General features: G+C 29.8%; 2 protein-coding genes across 2 annotated transcripts; both read left to right on the top strand.

Moving 5' to 3' along the window:
* The first annotated feature begins 6,913 nt into the window (after window positions 1–6,913).
* LOC114177430 (GATA transcription factor 21-like) lies at window positions 6,914–8,686 on the top strand. Its single transcript, XM_028062762.2, has 3 exons — window positions 6,914–7,288; window positions 7,399–7,773; window positions 8,039–8,686. Exons 1-3 carry the CDS (start codon window positions 7,085–7,087, stop codon window positions 8,381–8,383), a joined length of 924 nt encoding a protein of 307 aa, XP_027918563.2. The 5' UTR covers window positions 6,914–7,084; the 3' UTR covers window positions 8,384–8,686.
* A 3,955-nt stretch (window positions 8,687–12,641) lies between these two features.
* Window positions 12,642–15,259, top strand: LOC114177188 (uncharacterized). Its single transcript, XM_028062444.2, has 2 exons — window positions 12,642–12,900; window positions 14,585–15,259. Exons 1-2 carry the CDS (start codon window positions 12,795–12,797, stop codon window positions 14,917–14,919), a joined length of 441 nt encoding a protein of 146 aa, XP_027918245.1. The 5' UTR covers window positions 12,642–12,794; the 3' UTR covers window positions 14,920–15,259.
* The last annotated feature ends 999 nt before the right edge of the window (window positions 15,260–16,258 follow it).

Here is a 16,258-nt window from a genome sequence, read left to right as displayed (position 1 = left end):
AAAATATAAAATTAAATATAATAAATAATAATAAAATTTATTGAAATAGTTTTCTTATTCTTTCTTATTTTAAATTTCTCATATATTGTATTAATTTATTATCTTGCATATTTTCTTTTGTTTTTGGTTTAAAAAAAAAATAGACACAAATTCATTCTCATCTCTCATTATTTCTTTTTTCATTCTTTAAGATAAAAAAAAATGTATCTCTCTTTTATCTATTGATAGTGAAATATTAGTTCAATATTTAGTATGTTTTTCATCTTATGAGTTTATTTGTATATTTATTTTTTCATCTCATTTTTTCATAATCGTAATTTTTAGATGTGACTTGATTATCATATATTTTTTTAGTAATTATGTCCATCGGTTCTTAATTAGATTTTGATAAATTATTTTTTACTCTTAATTGAAAAAAAAGTATATTGATGAAAAAAAAATAATAAATCCATTTTTTTAAAGTGATAAAAGGAAAGATACCCGTGAATATGAAAATAATACAAATTTAACTATTCACCTATTTTTAAGCATGATACTAAGGATCAAATTTTTGAATTAGAAAAATCATTTCTTAAGATTTAAGTGGAAAGTTTCATATTAATTGGTTGGAATTATAAGTGAGAAGTTTCATATTAATTCTTTTGAACTTATTCTAAAAAAGCGTTCACAAATATGGAAATATATATAGTGAAACAGGTGAAATTAGAAAAACTTATTTAAAAATTAGATTTATACAACTTCAAAACTATAATTTTTTAAAAAAAAACATAAAAAAAAATTCAATACTAAATTATATTTTTTTTTATTGTTATAGTAGTGACAATGATTAAACATATAAAATTTGAATATATTATTTTGGCCCTTTAAAATTTTTTATCAAGATTCGCCACTGCTATTATACATATTGGTATAAATTGTGTACTGTAAATTTTTTATTATTAAAAATTTAATAGAATAATTTTTAATCATTTAAAATATTTAATATTATCAAACACAATAATTCAAAAATTTAAATGATAATTTAATAATTCAAAAATAATCTAGAAACTCCTATTATAAAATGTAATTCCATATGTATACATTATATTATATAAGAGGTAACAAAAAATGTTACCCAATAAATTTGTATTTACATGATCCTACCGTATTCTTATTGAGTGCAATTTTAGAAAATGTAGTTTAAAATATACATTATATTTGATGAATCTATTTAGCATCTATTGACCAAGAAGCAAATGCAATATTCAAAATCACAAAGCTATAAAGTAGCTTGCTTTCTCTCCAATCATAATTTTATTAATCTTTTGATGGTGGAAACCAACCCTTAATTATTAATCTTCAAAATTTTCCCAAATATGAAGCAAAGAATGGTGAATCAGAGTTTGTTATTGTTCCATGCGAGACAAGGATGCATGAACGGACATAATCATAGGATGGTCTAATCCCATGACGTAGCTTCGTCTTCAAGTTTCTTATTTGTTTATTTTAACGCTCTTCGAAACATTTTTCGAACTCATTCTAGAAAAATCAAAGATCAGATTATGCTATGAATAATTTATAAAGTAAAAACATTAAATAAATGGTTGGTTGAACATATACTTTATTATTCCTCTACATACATAATGCTAATTAAAATTATTGAATACCTTGCAAATATAGTATACAAATAGAACAATCTCAAACGTCACATGTGAGGACCACAAAAAATCATGCCATTTGCAAGTTGTAAACATCCAATTTAATGAAATTAAATGAAACTGCCAATTTAAATTGAAATGGTAATGACTATCATATGCCTTTGTTTAATCCTAATCAATGCAATTTCCAGCAAGTCTTGTGTATGCATATTGAAAATGAATAGACTTTTCTAAACTCACCAATAAATAAGTAATTACCTAAGTTAGCTTAATGAATAAGCATGTGATCGGTTTTAATATTGTAGAGGAATGAAAGAGCTTAATTTTGACTATTTTTTTTTTATTTGCAAGCTAGTGTTGTTCTTTCTTTGCCACTTTACCATGGAGTAATGCTAAAGTTACAGATATGAATTAAAACGAAAGTTAGCATAAGCTAAAAAAAAGTGTACTTGCCAAACAGTGGGTGGATGAGGTTTTCTGTTACGATTTGATGGCTCTGATTCATTCATAAAATAATCATAATCCAACCCACAAACCACTGGAATTGTGCAAATCATAAACTAACTAAGCTGTCAATAATGGATAATGGAATATCTCATCATAGACCTAAACTTTAGAAATTATTGTATGCAACAATAAATAATCTAGTTATTATTATACTATGTTGATTAATATACTGAATTTGAATCAGATAAGGTATGCAAAATGCAATAGCAGGCGGGCCTAGTAGAATTTATAGTTATTGGGCCTTGTTTTGGATTTGGGCCTGAGAGGATTTAGAAAAGGGCTTTCTATGATGGTCCAAAACAATCTCTATCACTGTCATGTTTGTGGTCGCGGCGGAAGGTGGCGGGGCACAACAGCCAAATGAGCTCCTTTCATGAATATTGGTCACGGAATCAAGTTACTCTTATTCTGGACCATAACATTTTTTTGCCAACGCATCTCACTTCTTCAATCTACGTGTCAACCATTAACCCAAACAAAAAACATCCAAACCAACAAAAATCTTTCAAATACTCTCAAGAACAATCCTCATGGAGAATAATTATTATTTTAAATATTTTTTAATTACTTTACATGAAATCATTTCACTTAAAATATAAACCTTTAGAAATTTTAACATTCTTTTTTATCGTGAATCTATATTTTTTTGATTGGCGATGTCGTGGATTTTGTTAAGGTTGGAACAATGTTGAGATGACATTCTTTGTTTTTTGTATAATGTCGATGAGGTTCCTCTAAAAGTTGATTATTTTTTTATTGTTATTAACAAAGTTTTCTTTTGTTAATTCGTAAATATTATTCTCGGTTTGATGTTAGATATTTTATGTTAGCATCAATAATATTTTCTAGATGTTGTTAAATATAATATTTTTTTGTTATTTTCAATTGTAGTTATTTTGAGTTTATATAAGTAGAAATTGTTTTTCAATCAACATCAATTACGACGTTGGTCGAGGTTATCTGCCAATCAACATTAATCAAAATTACTTTGACTAATATTAACATAATTAATTTTTTTTCTATGTTAGACAAACTTTCTTTTTTATCTATATCAATGAAACTATTTTTAGTTTATGCAAGCTAAAATGATGTTTGCACAAATCTTTGTATATTGTTAAAAAATCTTTATATTAGTGATAGAAGTCACATTTCACTTGACATTATTTTACTGTAAATTAGGATTATTGATGAGTTAATGTTTCCAAGAATTTGTTTTTATTAACATGGGTGAGACTATTCTTCACTCTAAATGAATTCATATTTTTTTATTAAAATTTGGAGTGGTTATTATATATATATATATATATATATATATATATATATATATATATATATATATATATATATAAAAATTATTTTTGAATTGATATCATCGTAGTTTTTAAAAAAATACGAGTTAAATATATTCTTAATCTTTAAAATTTGATGTGAAATTGAAAATTGTTTTTATTTCAAATTTTAATACAATTAGGTTCATAAACTTTAAAAATAAATAAATATTTTTTTTAAATATTGAGTTAAATTTTGTAGACATATCCAACAACGTGTCTAAGATAATGTTTGCGTTGTTTTTAACATTCAATACATTGCATATCAAATATGAATCTAGAGTATCATTTAATATGTAAAAAAAAAATAAAAGCGTTGGATTAAAATGACTCTATCTATTTATTTTAAAAAGTTTTAGAATGAAAATGTATTAAAATTAGGAATAAAAAAGAATTAAAATTTTGCATCTATATGTTTATGGATTAAAACATATTTAACCATTCATAAAATTAAAATTCAAATCCAATGAAAATATTTAAAAAATAAAAAATTGAAAATGTTTTGTGAAGTAGAAGCATAGATGGATGATTAGGTTTTAGTAGCGTAGCGATTGCAGGCAGAACCTAAAACCCTATCTCAATCCACAGAGGCCACAACATATAACCAGCCAATGCCATCACAGAAAGTAGTGCTCCAACTGAAACCCAACGTACAACGACCATCTCGTGTATACAGTTATGCAATGCAATTAAAGTGTGAGTTGGAATTTACGGGACAACCGTACATTCGCATCACAAAACCATCAACTACAATCTTTCAACCGCTCTCAAAAATACTCTCTGTTATTACAAACCGCTCCTAGCTTAGTTGTGGATTTTCTTTTACTCTATTTAAGATAATCTAAAATTTCTTTGAAGATATATTTCAACTTTAAAAATTGTTATATTTAATTTTAAAATTTGAGGACACTATATATATTTATATATATATATATATATATATATATATATATATATATATATATCATCATTTAAGACAAGGAAAAACACTAATTTTCTTGTTAAGAAAGGTTTTTGAAATCTAATAAAAGAAGGAATCTTAACCTCAACAACTCTTAAAAAACTATTACTAATGAAAGGAATTATTTTTGTCTTGTAGCTATATATACGATCAGAATCATAATCACCGAATTAGGTTATAGAAAATTATATTAATGAATGTTTAGTCTGTGCTTAGGCTCACCCGCGCCATGGATGGAGCTGAAAAGTGATGGCCCCCCCTTTGGAATTTTGAAAAGTACCATAACTTTGGACTTACTTCGTATAACAGACAGGAAATAGATGATAATTTGTAAGGAAGTCTCTGTCAGGGACAGCATTGCCACCACCATCAAACGTTTACAGGAGTGATTTACAACCCCCATACGTAGCCTACTTCCTCATCGTAAATATTACAATCTTATTATTCACACTTAAATTATTATTCATTTCACACAAAACTCTTATATATGTTCTACCTTCATTATGCATGCAGGCCTCAATTTCCATGCCTTTCTCTATCGGATTTTTTTCTCCTTCCGATTAACTAATTAACAATTACCAACACTCGGTTAGGGTTCTACTTATAATGTTTTAAGAGCAATATCATCAAAAAAATAATTCACTTAATAAGTTAGGTACATTATTTTTTCAATTTTAAATATCTGACATTTTTTAACTGTTCTTTTTTAATACATACCATACATCAACGCTAAAGATTAAAAATATATTATTACTATTTTTTTAAAATTTTGAAACTCTAATTTGTTAATTATTTTTAGTTTTTTATATTTTGACATTAGTATTTTTTGACTCAAAAATACTACTTACTTTAAAGATATTCTCTAAAAAAACTATTATTTGACCTACATTTCAGGGCTGATAAATGAACCTTCACTTACACAAATATGTAAGTAGATTTGTTAAAGAGATTTTGCCTGGATCAAAATTAACCTAGATCAAAGTCTTCAAGTGTGTTTTTTTCTACTAGGTCAGCTCGTGACATTGTAAAGAATCCTAAGTGCGTCATTGTGTGAATGATCCTTCACCATTTACTTAGATTGGTTAAAAGTTTGACTTGTGATCCTTTCCCTGTATCAAGAGAGAGAATGTGAGTTATTTGGAAGGAATATTTTGCACAGTGATGAGCATGGTGTGATGCCACAGTTGATGATTTTGTGTTATCTATAGGGAAAAAATGGGAGACGGCGCTAGACAGAGTGAGGAGATTAGAGACTTGAAAATTGGGAGTGGTGCCTCTCTAAAATATTCTCATTCTGTGTTGGGTTCTGTCCATTTGCCTGCACCAGCATTCAATGCTTTTTGGCAATGCACATGCAAAGAAAGAGGTGTCTCACTTCTCATGCATATCATCTTTCTTTTTTTCTTTCTTTCTTTCACCTTATTCCAGACCCAATCGAGAACAAAATAGAGGCTGAAGCTTTGTGTATATTGTAATCCAACTATCTATAGCAAGGGCTCCTTTCTTATTGGTAAAAACTTTCTGCAGATAAGGTTCTGTCATACCTATGGGGTCACCGTATGTAGCATTTCACACACTCCATTTTTTTTGTCCCTTTAACTTTGTCTCTTTACCTGTCATCAAGTCACGTGAACTTCTTATAGCGATGGCTTTAATTTCTTACTGAGCCCTCCATCACTTACTTCCTTTTTTCCCCCCTTCTAAGTTTACTCTTTCCTTTTTTACCTCATACTTTTCGATTAATACTTAGCATACATTTAAAAGGTATATCAGAAAACCTAGCTAGGAGTAAAATTTTCATATATTGTGTGTTTTTATTAATTCTTATTATTATGATTGTGTAATTTCAATTCATTCATTAACTCGACAAACTGTACTAAAGTGTCGCACGAGTGTAATTTTGACGATGACCTAACGGAATAATAGTGTCATGGCATCCAATGAGTGTGTGTCAATTTGCATAAATTTGTGAGAAGGACTTAGGTTTGATTTAATTTAAACATGTTTTTCAAAGGAATGGTTAAGTTTCAATGAAGAGTATACACATGTTAAACTCAAAGGATTGAAGCTTATAAAAATATCTCATTCTCAGTCGAAAATCAAAACTAGTTATAATGGACGAGTTAAGAACAATTATATTATTAAAATAGTAAAAGTATATTTGGGAAATTAGGTTAAATCGGCGAACAAAAACGAGAAATTACGTTATTTTCTACTGATTGTGACAACTTAATGAGTCAACCATAACTATACCAAGGTTAGTTTATGAATCAGTGGAGTTAAAATAATAATACAAAAAATTTAATTGAATTGTATCCATTTAATTTAGTATTACAAAACAAAACAAAAATGTGGTGATCAATAAAAGATCATATGGTATAGATTCAAGTAGTATATGATGATGTAAACTTATCCCTGTGGTTTCCGTTCTTTATAAGAGTAGCTATAGGAACTGTTCGCCATTTCCTTTCTCTCTATCTTCTCTCTCTAAATCCTCTTCCACCTTTGTATTGGACAAAAGGAAAACCGTTTCAGTTTGCAGATTGCGCTGATCCCTTTCTGTTTCTCTCTCTCTCTCTCTCTCTCTCTCTCTTGGATTTCTTTGTGGCTTGGTTTGTCTGCGTGTGCCTGTTTTTATGTGAGCTTCCATCATGATTCCAGCCTATCGCCACTCTTCTGTGATTCCTCTAGATCTTAATGAAGATCAAAACCATGAGCTCTTCACTCCCACTCATCAAACTTACCCTTCTTTTTCTTCTCTATCTTCCTCATATCCCGTCCTCTTCAACCCTCCAGATCAAGAAGCTGGATCACACTACTGGGAACCAACAAAGCACTTATCAGGTCATGAAGAGGTGAGACATACTTCAACTAATTGAGATTCATATATATTTATAATCTTTATGATCACTATGATATGTTACCATATCTTTTTGTTAATTTTGATCATGCCATCTTTATTTAGGCTGAGAAGATTAACCCTACCGTGGGATCATGGGATCACTCGGTGGCAGAAAGTGAGCTCAAGGTGACAGTTTGGAAGAAGAAAGAGAGGAGTGAAGATCACGAAGCAGCTGCTGAGGATGGTTCGGTGAAGTTGATGTCTTCAAAGATGAGAATGATGCAGAAGATGATGGTGCCGGATCAAACTGGTGCATATATAGAAGACAGCACTGTGCATAAGTTTGAAGATCAGAAGCAACCATTGTCACCGCTTGGAACTGATAACAGCAGCAGCAACAACTGTTCAAACCACAGTAACAACAACACTGTTAGGGTTTGTGCTGATTGCCACACCACTAAGACCCCTCTTTGGAGGAGTGGACCAAGAGGCCCCAAGGTACACCTTATCTTAAAACACAAATCCCAATATTGGATTCGTACTTAACTATTTTCGAACTAAATAATCTCTACCCTTTTTATCAGTTTTTAGTTTAATCACACCGGTACCCAACAAATCAATTCAGCTCTTTACTTTTAAGGGTTATTCATATATATATATATATATATATATATATATATATATATATATATATATACTAGTAAGTAGAATTAACTAGAATATTTATATTTTTGTTGAAATCAAATTAAATTTTTTGTGACAGTCACTATGCAACGCCTGTGGAATTCGACAGAGGAAGGCGAGACGAGCCATGGCAGCCGCAGCATCGGGAAATGGAACAGTGATTTTGGAAACTGAGAAATCTGTGAAGGGAAACAAGTTACAGAAGAAAGAGAAGAAGGCAAGAAGTGAGGGTGCAGCACAGATGAAAAAGAAGCGGAAGCATGGAGTTGGAGCAAAGGCATCTGAAAGCAGAAACAAGTTTGGTTTTGAGGATTTGACATTACGCCTAAGAAAGAGCTTGGCTATGCATCAAGTTTTCCCCCAGGACGAGAAGGAGGCTGCGATTCTTCTCATGGCTTTATCATATGGCCTTGTCCACGGATGAAATTTTCCATGGCTTCATTTCAGAACGTTGTTTAGGTTTCTTGTAGCAGTCTTATGACTGGCTAGTTTTATATTATTGTGTGAGATGAATGGTTTGAGTTATATGTGCGAGAAGGGGATGTAAGTTAGTTAGGAAATGGGAGGGATAATAAAGTTACATGGTTGTGGGCGATCTTACATATGTACTTTGTAATATAATGTTTGGTTTGAGCAAGTTGACGACCAAAAAGTGTGGGTCTCTTCTTGATATGCATGTCTCATTTTATCTGAAAAAATTGAATAAAATTTAGATATATTGCGATGATGAACAGTGTGATTGAGATTCATTTATTTAATGAATTGGAAGTTCCATAAGTGTTGTTTAGAGAGAAGTTAAGCAGAATGTTATGAGAAAGCAACAGAACTACTTTATTTCTTTGGTTCCCACGTTGGTTGGGGTCCTTTATAGAAGCTTTTCCCAGGGCTCACTTAAAAAGCTATTAATTATTCCACATTGACCTGACGAGCTTCTCAATCATGACAGTGATAATTCATGTCCGGGATGCAGCTTTTTGTGTCTTGGAGACCTTTCTGTGAGTTGTGCTCGTGATTTGGACTTTGTCTGCTTCATAATATGAGCTTGCATGCAAACCAGAAAGGAAGCCCTGAATGGTTAATTAAGTTGCTCTTTTTATACAGCTGCATGTGTTGTATGTAAATCTTATCAGATTAGAATCGTGTTCTTTTTATCTGCTAGCTCGTGTTTTCGCACAATATCAATATTTTAACCAGTTCAAAGATTTTGAAAAACATTTTTCAAGAGTAATATCAACACCTGTTATAAACATGTAAGGTTTAGTATAAAGTAAAACAGCCAGAATGTGAAAACTGTGTTTATATGTACTGAAAAAATAATGTTTATCATGTCCATTATATCAATATATTCCTAATCTGAAATTTAAAATTAATTTTTTAAAATTTAGGAAACAATGAATAGAGAAATTATTTGGAGTAAGAGTAAAATTCTCTCTGAGACTTCCTAAACAACTTAATAACATAAAAAAATAATTTATTTTCTTAACCATTTCTATCATAAGGTCTGGATTATAAAGTGAACTTAAGAGAGTAAATGAAAATTAAGAAAAAAGAATAAAAAGTTAAGATTGTTTTTATTAAGAACAAGTGAATTTACGGAAATTTTATTGATGTGATAAAGTAAATTTTATTGTATATTAATGTATTTAGAAATATTTTATAAAATATTTTTTTTAAAAATAATTTAATGTAAAAATGAATTTAAAAAATGTAAAGTTAAAATACAAATTGTTATAAAATTTAAATTAATAAAATAACTATGTTTTATAATAAAAGTATATTGAAATACATTATCAAAATTTAAATAACAAATCTATTTTATTTATTATTTTAATACATTTATTTTAACTATTTACTTATTTTAGTATAAATGTATATTAGTTTATAAATTTTTATGGTCGTCTCGTCTTAAAACTGTCTTTCCATAATGGATTATTGAATTTGATTGTAATTGATTATGGGTGGTTTTAAAAACACATTCAGATAGAAAGTTGAATAAAAAAAACTTTTACCTTGTTTTTCTTGTATTTTACCTTTTTTAGCTAAATAAATCACTTCTATACTCATAAATTAATGCATTAAATTAAGATTAATTATTACATATTCATTCATATAAATATGTTGAAGTCCTGATTTTCAATAAAAAAAAATCACTAACACAAGCAAAACGACACGATTTACCTTGATCTTTAATTTTATAGCAAATAGATTTCTCCAAGGAATATAGTTTTAATAGGAAAGAGCTTTCTTTAGTTTTGTGCATTTTATTATCACTTTCGATCTTGATATGATATGACTTTGTGGTTGTTGAATGGAGACTTGCCTTTTCAAGTATGTGTGTTGACTTAATATTTAATTTGGAAAGGAACATGAATTTTGAGTTGTTACTAGAGATGACAACAGGTCGGATGGGGTACGGATAGTGCTTACCCGCAATCTGACCTGCAAAAAAAAAAATCCGTCCACTATTCGCCCGTTTACTCGCTGGATATCCGTTTGAAAAATATCCGTAGATATTTTTAAAACCCGCAGGTACCCGTGGATATCCGATACCCGCAAATATTTAAAAACAAATATATTTTATAAATTTTTTAATATAAAGTTATAAAAATAAAATATAAATTAAATTAAATTTTAATTATAATTAAATTTTACTGTCAATTTTAATTTTAATTAAATTTAACTTAATAAAATATAAATTAATTTTTAATTTTAATATTTTGCGGGTAGCGGGTACCCGACCCGTTTATGAGCGGGTATTAAAATATCCGCTATCCACTACCCACGAGTAATAAATATCTGCGAATACTAATTATCCGTCGCGAATTTTATCTGCGAATATCCACAAACGCGATATTTTTGTCATCCCTAATTGCTACAATGTCTAAGAATCTTTGTTATATCTTGTAAGTGGAGAAAAAAACTTTTGTACAGTTAATCCTATATTTGATGTCATTAACATGTCATGTTATTACATGACAGATGCACCATAAAATCGAAAACATTAATTATGCATGATCTTAAAAATAAATTATAAACTCTTAAAAATTAGTAAACCGGAAGGAAATCTTGATTCTGTGCTGTTTTTTTTTTTTTTTTTTGTTGCTATACTGTATCTTCATATTATCTTGATGACAAAATACCAACATGAAGACATAAAAAACAAATTAATAAGAGTTTGGTTTCATAAGTTATAACAATTGAAGTCTTGTTCTTCTAAACCTTTAAGATATAGTTAATGTACCCAAAATAAATAGATTTGAGGAAATTGAATGGAAAAATTATGGTGTTGTTTGTTTTAAAGTATAAATGGACCAGAAATTCTAACAATTTCAAGTAATTGAAATGTATAAAATTTGAATTATTTATATTTAATTTTTCTTCATTTCTTAATTTATTTGGATGGAGTAATTAAAATATTTTAGATTTTAATTTTTTGTTTGGGTAAAACAATTTAATTTCAATTTTAAGTCAAATTAAATTCCATCTTAGATTCTAAGTTAATTTAGTTCCATGTTTGATCCAAAACAATTAGTCTTGACTTTGACTTTTATTGAGGACTAACTAGGTTTAATCTTTAATTTGAATTGACTCATTTCAACTTTTAGGTAGAAAATGTGAAAGTAAATAAATTTATAAACAAAATTTACAAAAGTTTGTAAATGATTTAATAGATATGGTAGATAAAAAGTATTTTAATAGATGAGAAAGTAATATTATAATTTTACTCTTATTGTTAAAATTAATAGAATAAAATTTAGTTAGTTAAAATTAAAATAAAATATGAATTGCTAGTTTTTAAATAAAAAATTAATAAGTATAATTAATTTAAAATAAAATGTAAGTGGTTAAAAACAATTTTAATCAAACATTAAAGTATAATTAAACAATTATTATTGATTAATTATTATTGTCATGATTACTTTTATTAGTATTTTATCTAGATGTCATATTATTTTTTTATTAATATTATTTTTAAATATTTTTTCATCAATATTACTATCATCATCATCATGCACAATAAAATTAAAAAGGAAGAGTTAAAACCATTTTGATAATTATACAGTTGAAGATGAGCTGTCTCAAATTCCCTTTCTTTCATTCTTCATCTCATATACCTTAAGTTAGTGCAATATCCTAAAAGAAACAGTTTAATCATTCTCCCTTCCATCTGCATTAACAATAAATATACCCAAACAATTATTATGATGGTTTGGAAAAGTCTTCTTATTCACTATTTTCTTAAATCGCACGAAAAACAAAGAAAATATAATTGATATGTGTTTATGCTGGTAATATTCATGTATTTTACAAATAATGTTATTTATTTTTTTGAAAAAGGTACTTTAGCTTACACCTTTTGGGAGTATTGTAGTAAAGTGAATGCTTATAAATATATTCTTTTACATGCTTTAAAATAAACAACTTTATTTTAACACCTTAATAAAATAATTTAACATATAATTATATTAAATATATTAAAAAATGGTTTGTATTAATTTTACTTACTCGAACAGTGATAACGTGGTTTTCCTCTCTCTTCCCATAAAAAGGGTAACATATGATAGATTCCGGTAAGATTGGGAAACGGAACGGTTTATGATTGGGCCGTATGATGGCCCATTTTGGGCATCAATGTTTCCATGTTTAAGAGAATGGGCCCTAAATAAAAGGTCAAAATCCAACATGACTTGATGTTGGGAAAAGTTGACAAGAGAAGAGACAAAAGACAATGGCGTTGCAATGACTCGTGATGTGTGAAGATCAAGAACGTGAACATCTGAGGTTTGTTCTGTAGCAGATCACAGTGCAGAGTGATCATCATTCTGTTTGAAGAAATGACAATGGGCGAGACTCCCCCACCTGCACCTCCAACTGGGTTGCTTATGAAGCGCTGCAAGTTCATTTGGCGCCTTTTGCTGCTCTCTAACCTTGCTCTTGGAGGTCTCTTTATGTCCCTTTCTGCATCCATTACTATGCTTCATTCCTTCATTTATTTATTTCAATACTGGGTTCTTGCTTCTTATTGTTATCGTCGGTTACATTGCCCTCTTCAGTTTTTGCCTTTCAGGTGTTCGACACATTGCTTAACAAGATTGAGTTGCTTTTTTTTTTTTTTTCTTTCGAATAAGATTCCTTCATGCCTCGTGCACTTGCATTTGCACGTGCACGTGCACGTGCTTCACTTCCTTGAATTATACACTTTATTGATACTCGAAAGGGAATTTTTTTCACCCGTAATAATCTTACCTGATCAAGCAGAACTATCTACAGTGGAGGATTTTGTGTTCTTTAACAGAAAAAAAAAAGGTCCATAGGAATGTTTAGGGTAATAAATAACATTGAAACTGTAAGAAAGACATCTTTGATTGAGGTGTTTTTGCTGACTGGCTTGATTGCTGTAGATATCAATTTAAGTATGTTGTTCATATGGAGATGACGATATTCATGATATACTACTCTACTATGCTGAAAAACTTATGTATTTTTACTTTGGTTTATCATAATTTTTTTCTTATTGGTTATGATGGATGGCTGTACTGGGAAATGTTATCACTGATATTAAGGTGTGAATGTAATGTGGGGATTGTTTCTTTTGTATTTGAATGACATTTAAGAAAGGAGCTCCTTAAATCCAAAATTGATGAAGTTGAAATTAGAGTCTATTTGGGTGTTTGGGGGCATTGGAGGGAGGGTTTAAGGGCAATAATTGGCGCATCTTAATGGTTATCATTGCTGGTGGGTTTTGGATTTTAGTCACTTTTATTGGTAAATGAACGCTTTTATTACGTAACTGCGTGTTGTGACGGGAGAACTGGTACTTTTTGGATTTGTGTAACATGATTTTTCTGTTAGTACTGTACAACTTGCTCAGAAAGCATGTAAAATTAGTATCACGGTGGTTCAGGTTGTAAGAATTAAATGTATGTTTAAAAATGGGTGGTACTGATGTCTTTTTCTCTTTTCGTTTCTTGGTTACATTGATGGAAATGTGAGAAAATGACAGTTTAGTGATTGATACCTTTTATTTTTTAAATAACACCTTCGTATTTTGCAGTTTGATGAAATAGCTATGGTCAATAATTCTACCACACTAAGCCATTGGCCACTTGAGTTATGTTAATTACAAAGTTAAGGCATAACTAATTATTTAATCCCTTGATGAACTATTTAATGTATTTAGGACATTCTTTTCAATAAGATTGTGTTTTATAATTTAAAAAGTATGATACGAAAATAATCAGCTTGACAGATAGTATTCATGGCTATTCTTGTATTTGTAACTTGATGTTGCATTGAAGTTAAAAAATCGTTTGTGGTTGATGTTAAGAAGAAAAAAAAATAATTAGATGTATACCTTAGCATTAGGAATTCAACTCCTTTAAAGAATGAAGTGTTTATAATTAATTTTAGATTTTATTTTTATTTATTTATTTTTTTTCAAAATTTTAAACTGTTGATTTTCTAATCAACATCTGTAATTGGGCTTTATCCTCTAAAGTGCATTCTCTCAATTTAGTAAAGTCGAATCCTAGCATGCGCCTGTTGGCTTTTAGTTAGAGGATCATTTAAAATATACTGATCGGTGTTTGTTTCTTTTTTTCTTTTCTCTGACATTTGATTGCAGCTTTTCTATTTGCAAGTGCAAAACGAAGAGATTCAGTGGAGGTTACTAGAAGAACAGCACAAAAATCTCACAAGGCAAAAGCTAGTGTTGAAGTTCATCCTGAACCCGTCACAAGCTCAATTGATTTAAATTACGATAATCTCATTTTTCCTGTCACGACACCTGTGCAAATGCAGGCTCCTATCCCTGAAGAAGTACAACGTGAAATTTTCCAGTGGATGCTAGAGGAGAAAAGAAAACTGAAACCTAAGAACCCTGTAGAGAAAAAACAAATTGATGAAGAAAAGGCCATTCTTAAGCAGTTCCTCCGAGCAAAGTCAATACCAAAGTTTTAACTTTCACTCTCGTTCTCTAACATCACCACATTACTGACTGATTAAATAGTTTCAATGCAACTTTTAGGCGTTTGAATTTGACAGACTCATCTCTTCCCAATTCCATTTTTTTGGTGGATAGAAATGAGTTAATTGTATTGCATTAGTTTTAGAAAAACAGGTATCCTGTCAAACTGAACCTAATGAGTCATGTATGCATGACAGCTGAGCAATTGCTTGGGGATAACTGTATCCTTCGTCTCATTTACATTAAACAAAGGATATTGTACAAGAATATTATTGAGTTGATACATCAACAAATATCATTGAAAAGAGGGAACCATTATACCCTACTACCGGATCTCTACTTGTCAATTGTATTCATTCTCTTAAATGTGATATCTGTAATTGTTATGATAGGGCTACGTGCCAGTTATTACTCTAATGAATAAATTCTACGAAATGTGGTGGACGCAGAGAGTATATGCAAAAGAGGACAGAAGAGATGATAGTGATATTAGCAGCAGATTGTAACTACACATATGACCTTGTTCTCCATTTAAGTTGCTTGTGTGCGTAATTAATGCAGTGTGTGTCGTTTTGGTATCTACTTGCTTCAGGTGGCCATAATGGTCTCCAAATGCATTGCTGCCACTTCGGTTTATAGCCAGCGGTTGATGATGCATGTTCTGAGTGCTGAATGAGTGATCAATTTTTTATATAACAATTAATTCTATCGTATTGAAAATAAATAAGCATGCTTATGGCAGCGTGACACCTTCATGAATGTTGGATTTGGCCAAAAGTGAAGGACCAAGATGAAATGTAGACGGCATGTTAAACTCGTGTAACAAAGTAAAAGCCCCCTTTGATTCGTTTTTCTTTCTCTATTTAGCAATTTGGTTGGAAATCCAAACTGTCAAGGTACTGTTTGGCTAACAGTATACAGGACTTTGAATTATACTAGTTTTTTGCTTGAGCCCTCATCCAAAACGGAAATCTAGAGAAGAGGGTTTGTCTCATTTTGCTTTGTTTTGGCCACCATATGCAGTTCTTGTCTCATTGAATTTTATCTATACAGTGGCTGGACCATCTTCATCTTACGTACTAATTGTCATGTAGCAGTAATTCAAATATCAAAGCCTGTCAGTCACCACATGCTTTTTCTTCTGTTCACACATTATTCTAATAATACATGGATCTTTTGAATTTACCCCTACTTCCCCCACTGCATAACCATAAAATGTGAATCGTAACATAATTAATGTGCTACATTCATGCGATATTTCCAAAGGAAAAAGAAACATTCTTTGTAAGTTTAACTTGGAACTGTATCATATAATTTACCAGGATTGGTCTA

This window comes from Vigna unguiculata, chromosome 3 (genome assembly GCF_037176805.1).
Source record: "Vigna unguiculata cultivar grain cowpea cultivar isolate G323 ecotype 2 chromosome 3, ASM3717680v1, whole genome shotgun sequence".
In the NCBI taxonomy this organism is placed as follows: domain Eukaryota; kingdom Viridiplantae; phylum Streptophyta; class Magnoliopsida; order Fabales; family Fabaceae; genus Vigna; species Vigna unguiculata.
Note: the sequence above shows the minus strand (reverse complement) of the source record. Positions and strands in the feature narration are given on the sequence as shown.

Excerpts from the sequence above, each read along its gene's own strand:
- LOC114177188 (XM_028062444.2), top strand. The coding sequence starts at position 12,795 with ATGACAATGGGCGAGACTCCCCCACCTGCACCTCCAACTGGGTTGCTT. Across the intron at positions 12,901-14,584 it reads CTCTAACCTTGCTCTTGGAG|CTTTTCTATTTGCAAGTGCA; the intron begins GTCTCTTTATGT and ends ATTTGATTGCAG.
- LOC114177430 (XM_028062762.2), top strand. The coding sequence starts at position 7,085 with ATGATTCCAGCCTATCGCCACTCTTCTGTGATTCCTCTAGATCTTAAT. Across the intron at positions 7,289-7,398 it reads ACTTATCAGGTCATGAAGAG|GCTGAGAAGATTAACCCTAC; the intron begins GTGAGACATACT and ends ATCTTTATTTAG. Across the intron at positions 7,774-8,038 it reads GTGGACCAAGAGGCCCCAAG|TCACTATGCAACGCCTGTGG; the intron begins GTACACCTTATC and ends TTTTTGTGACAG.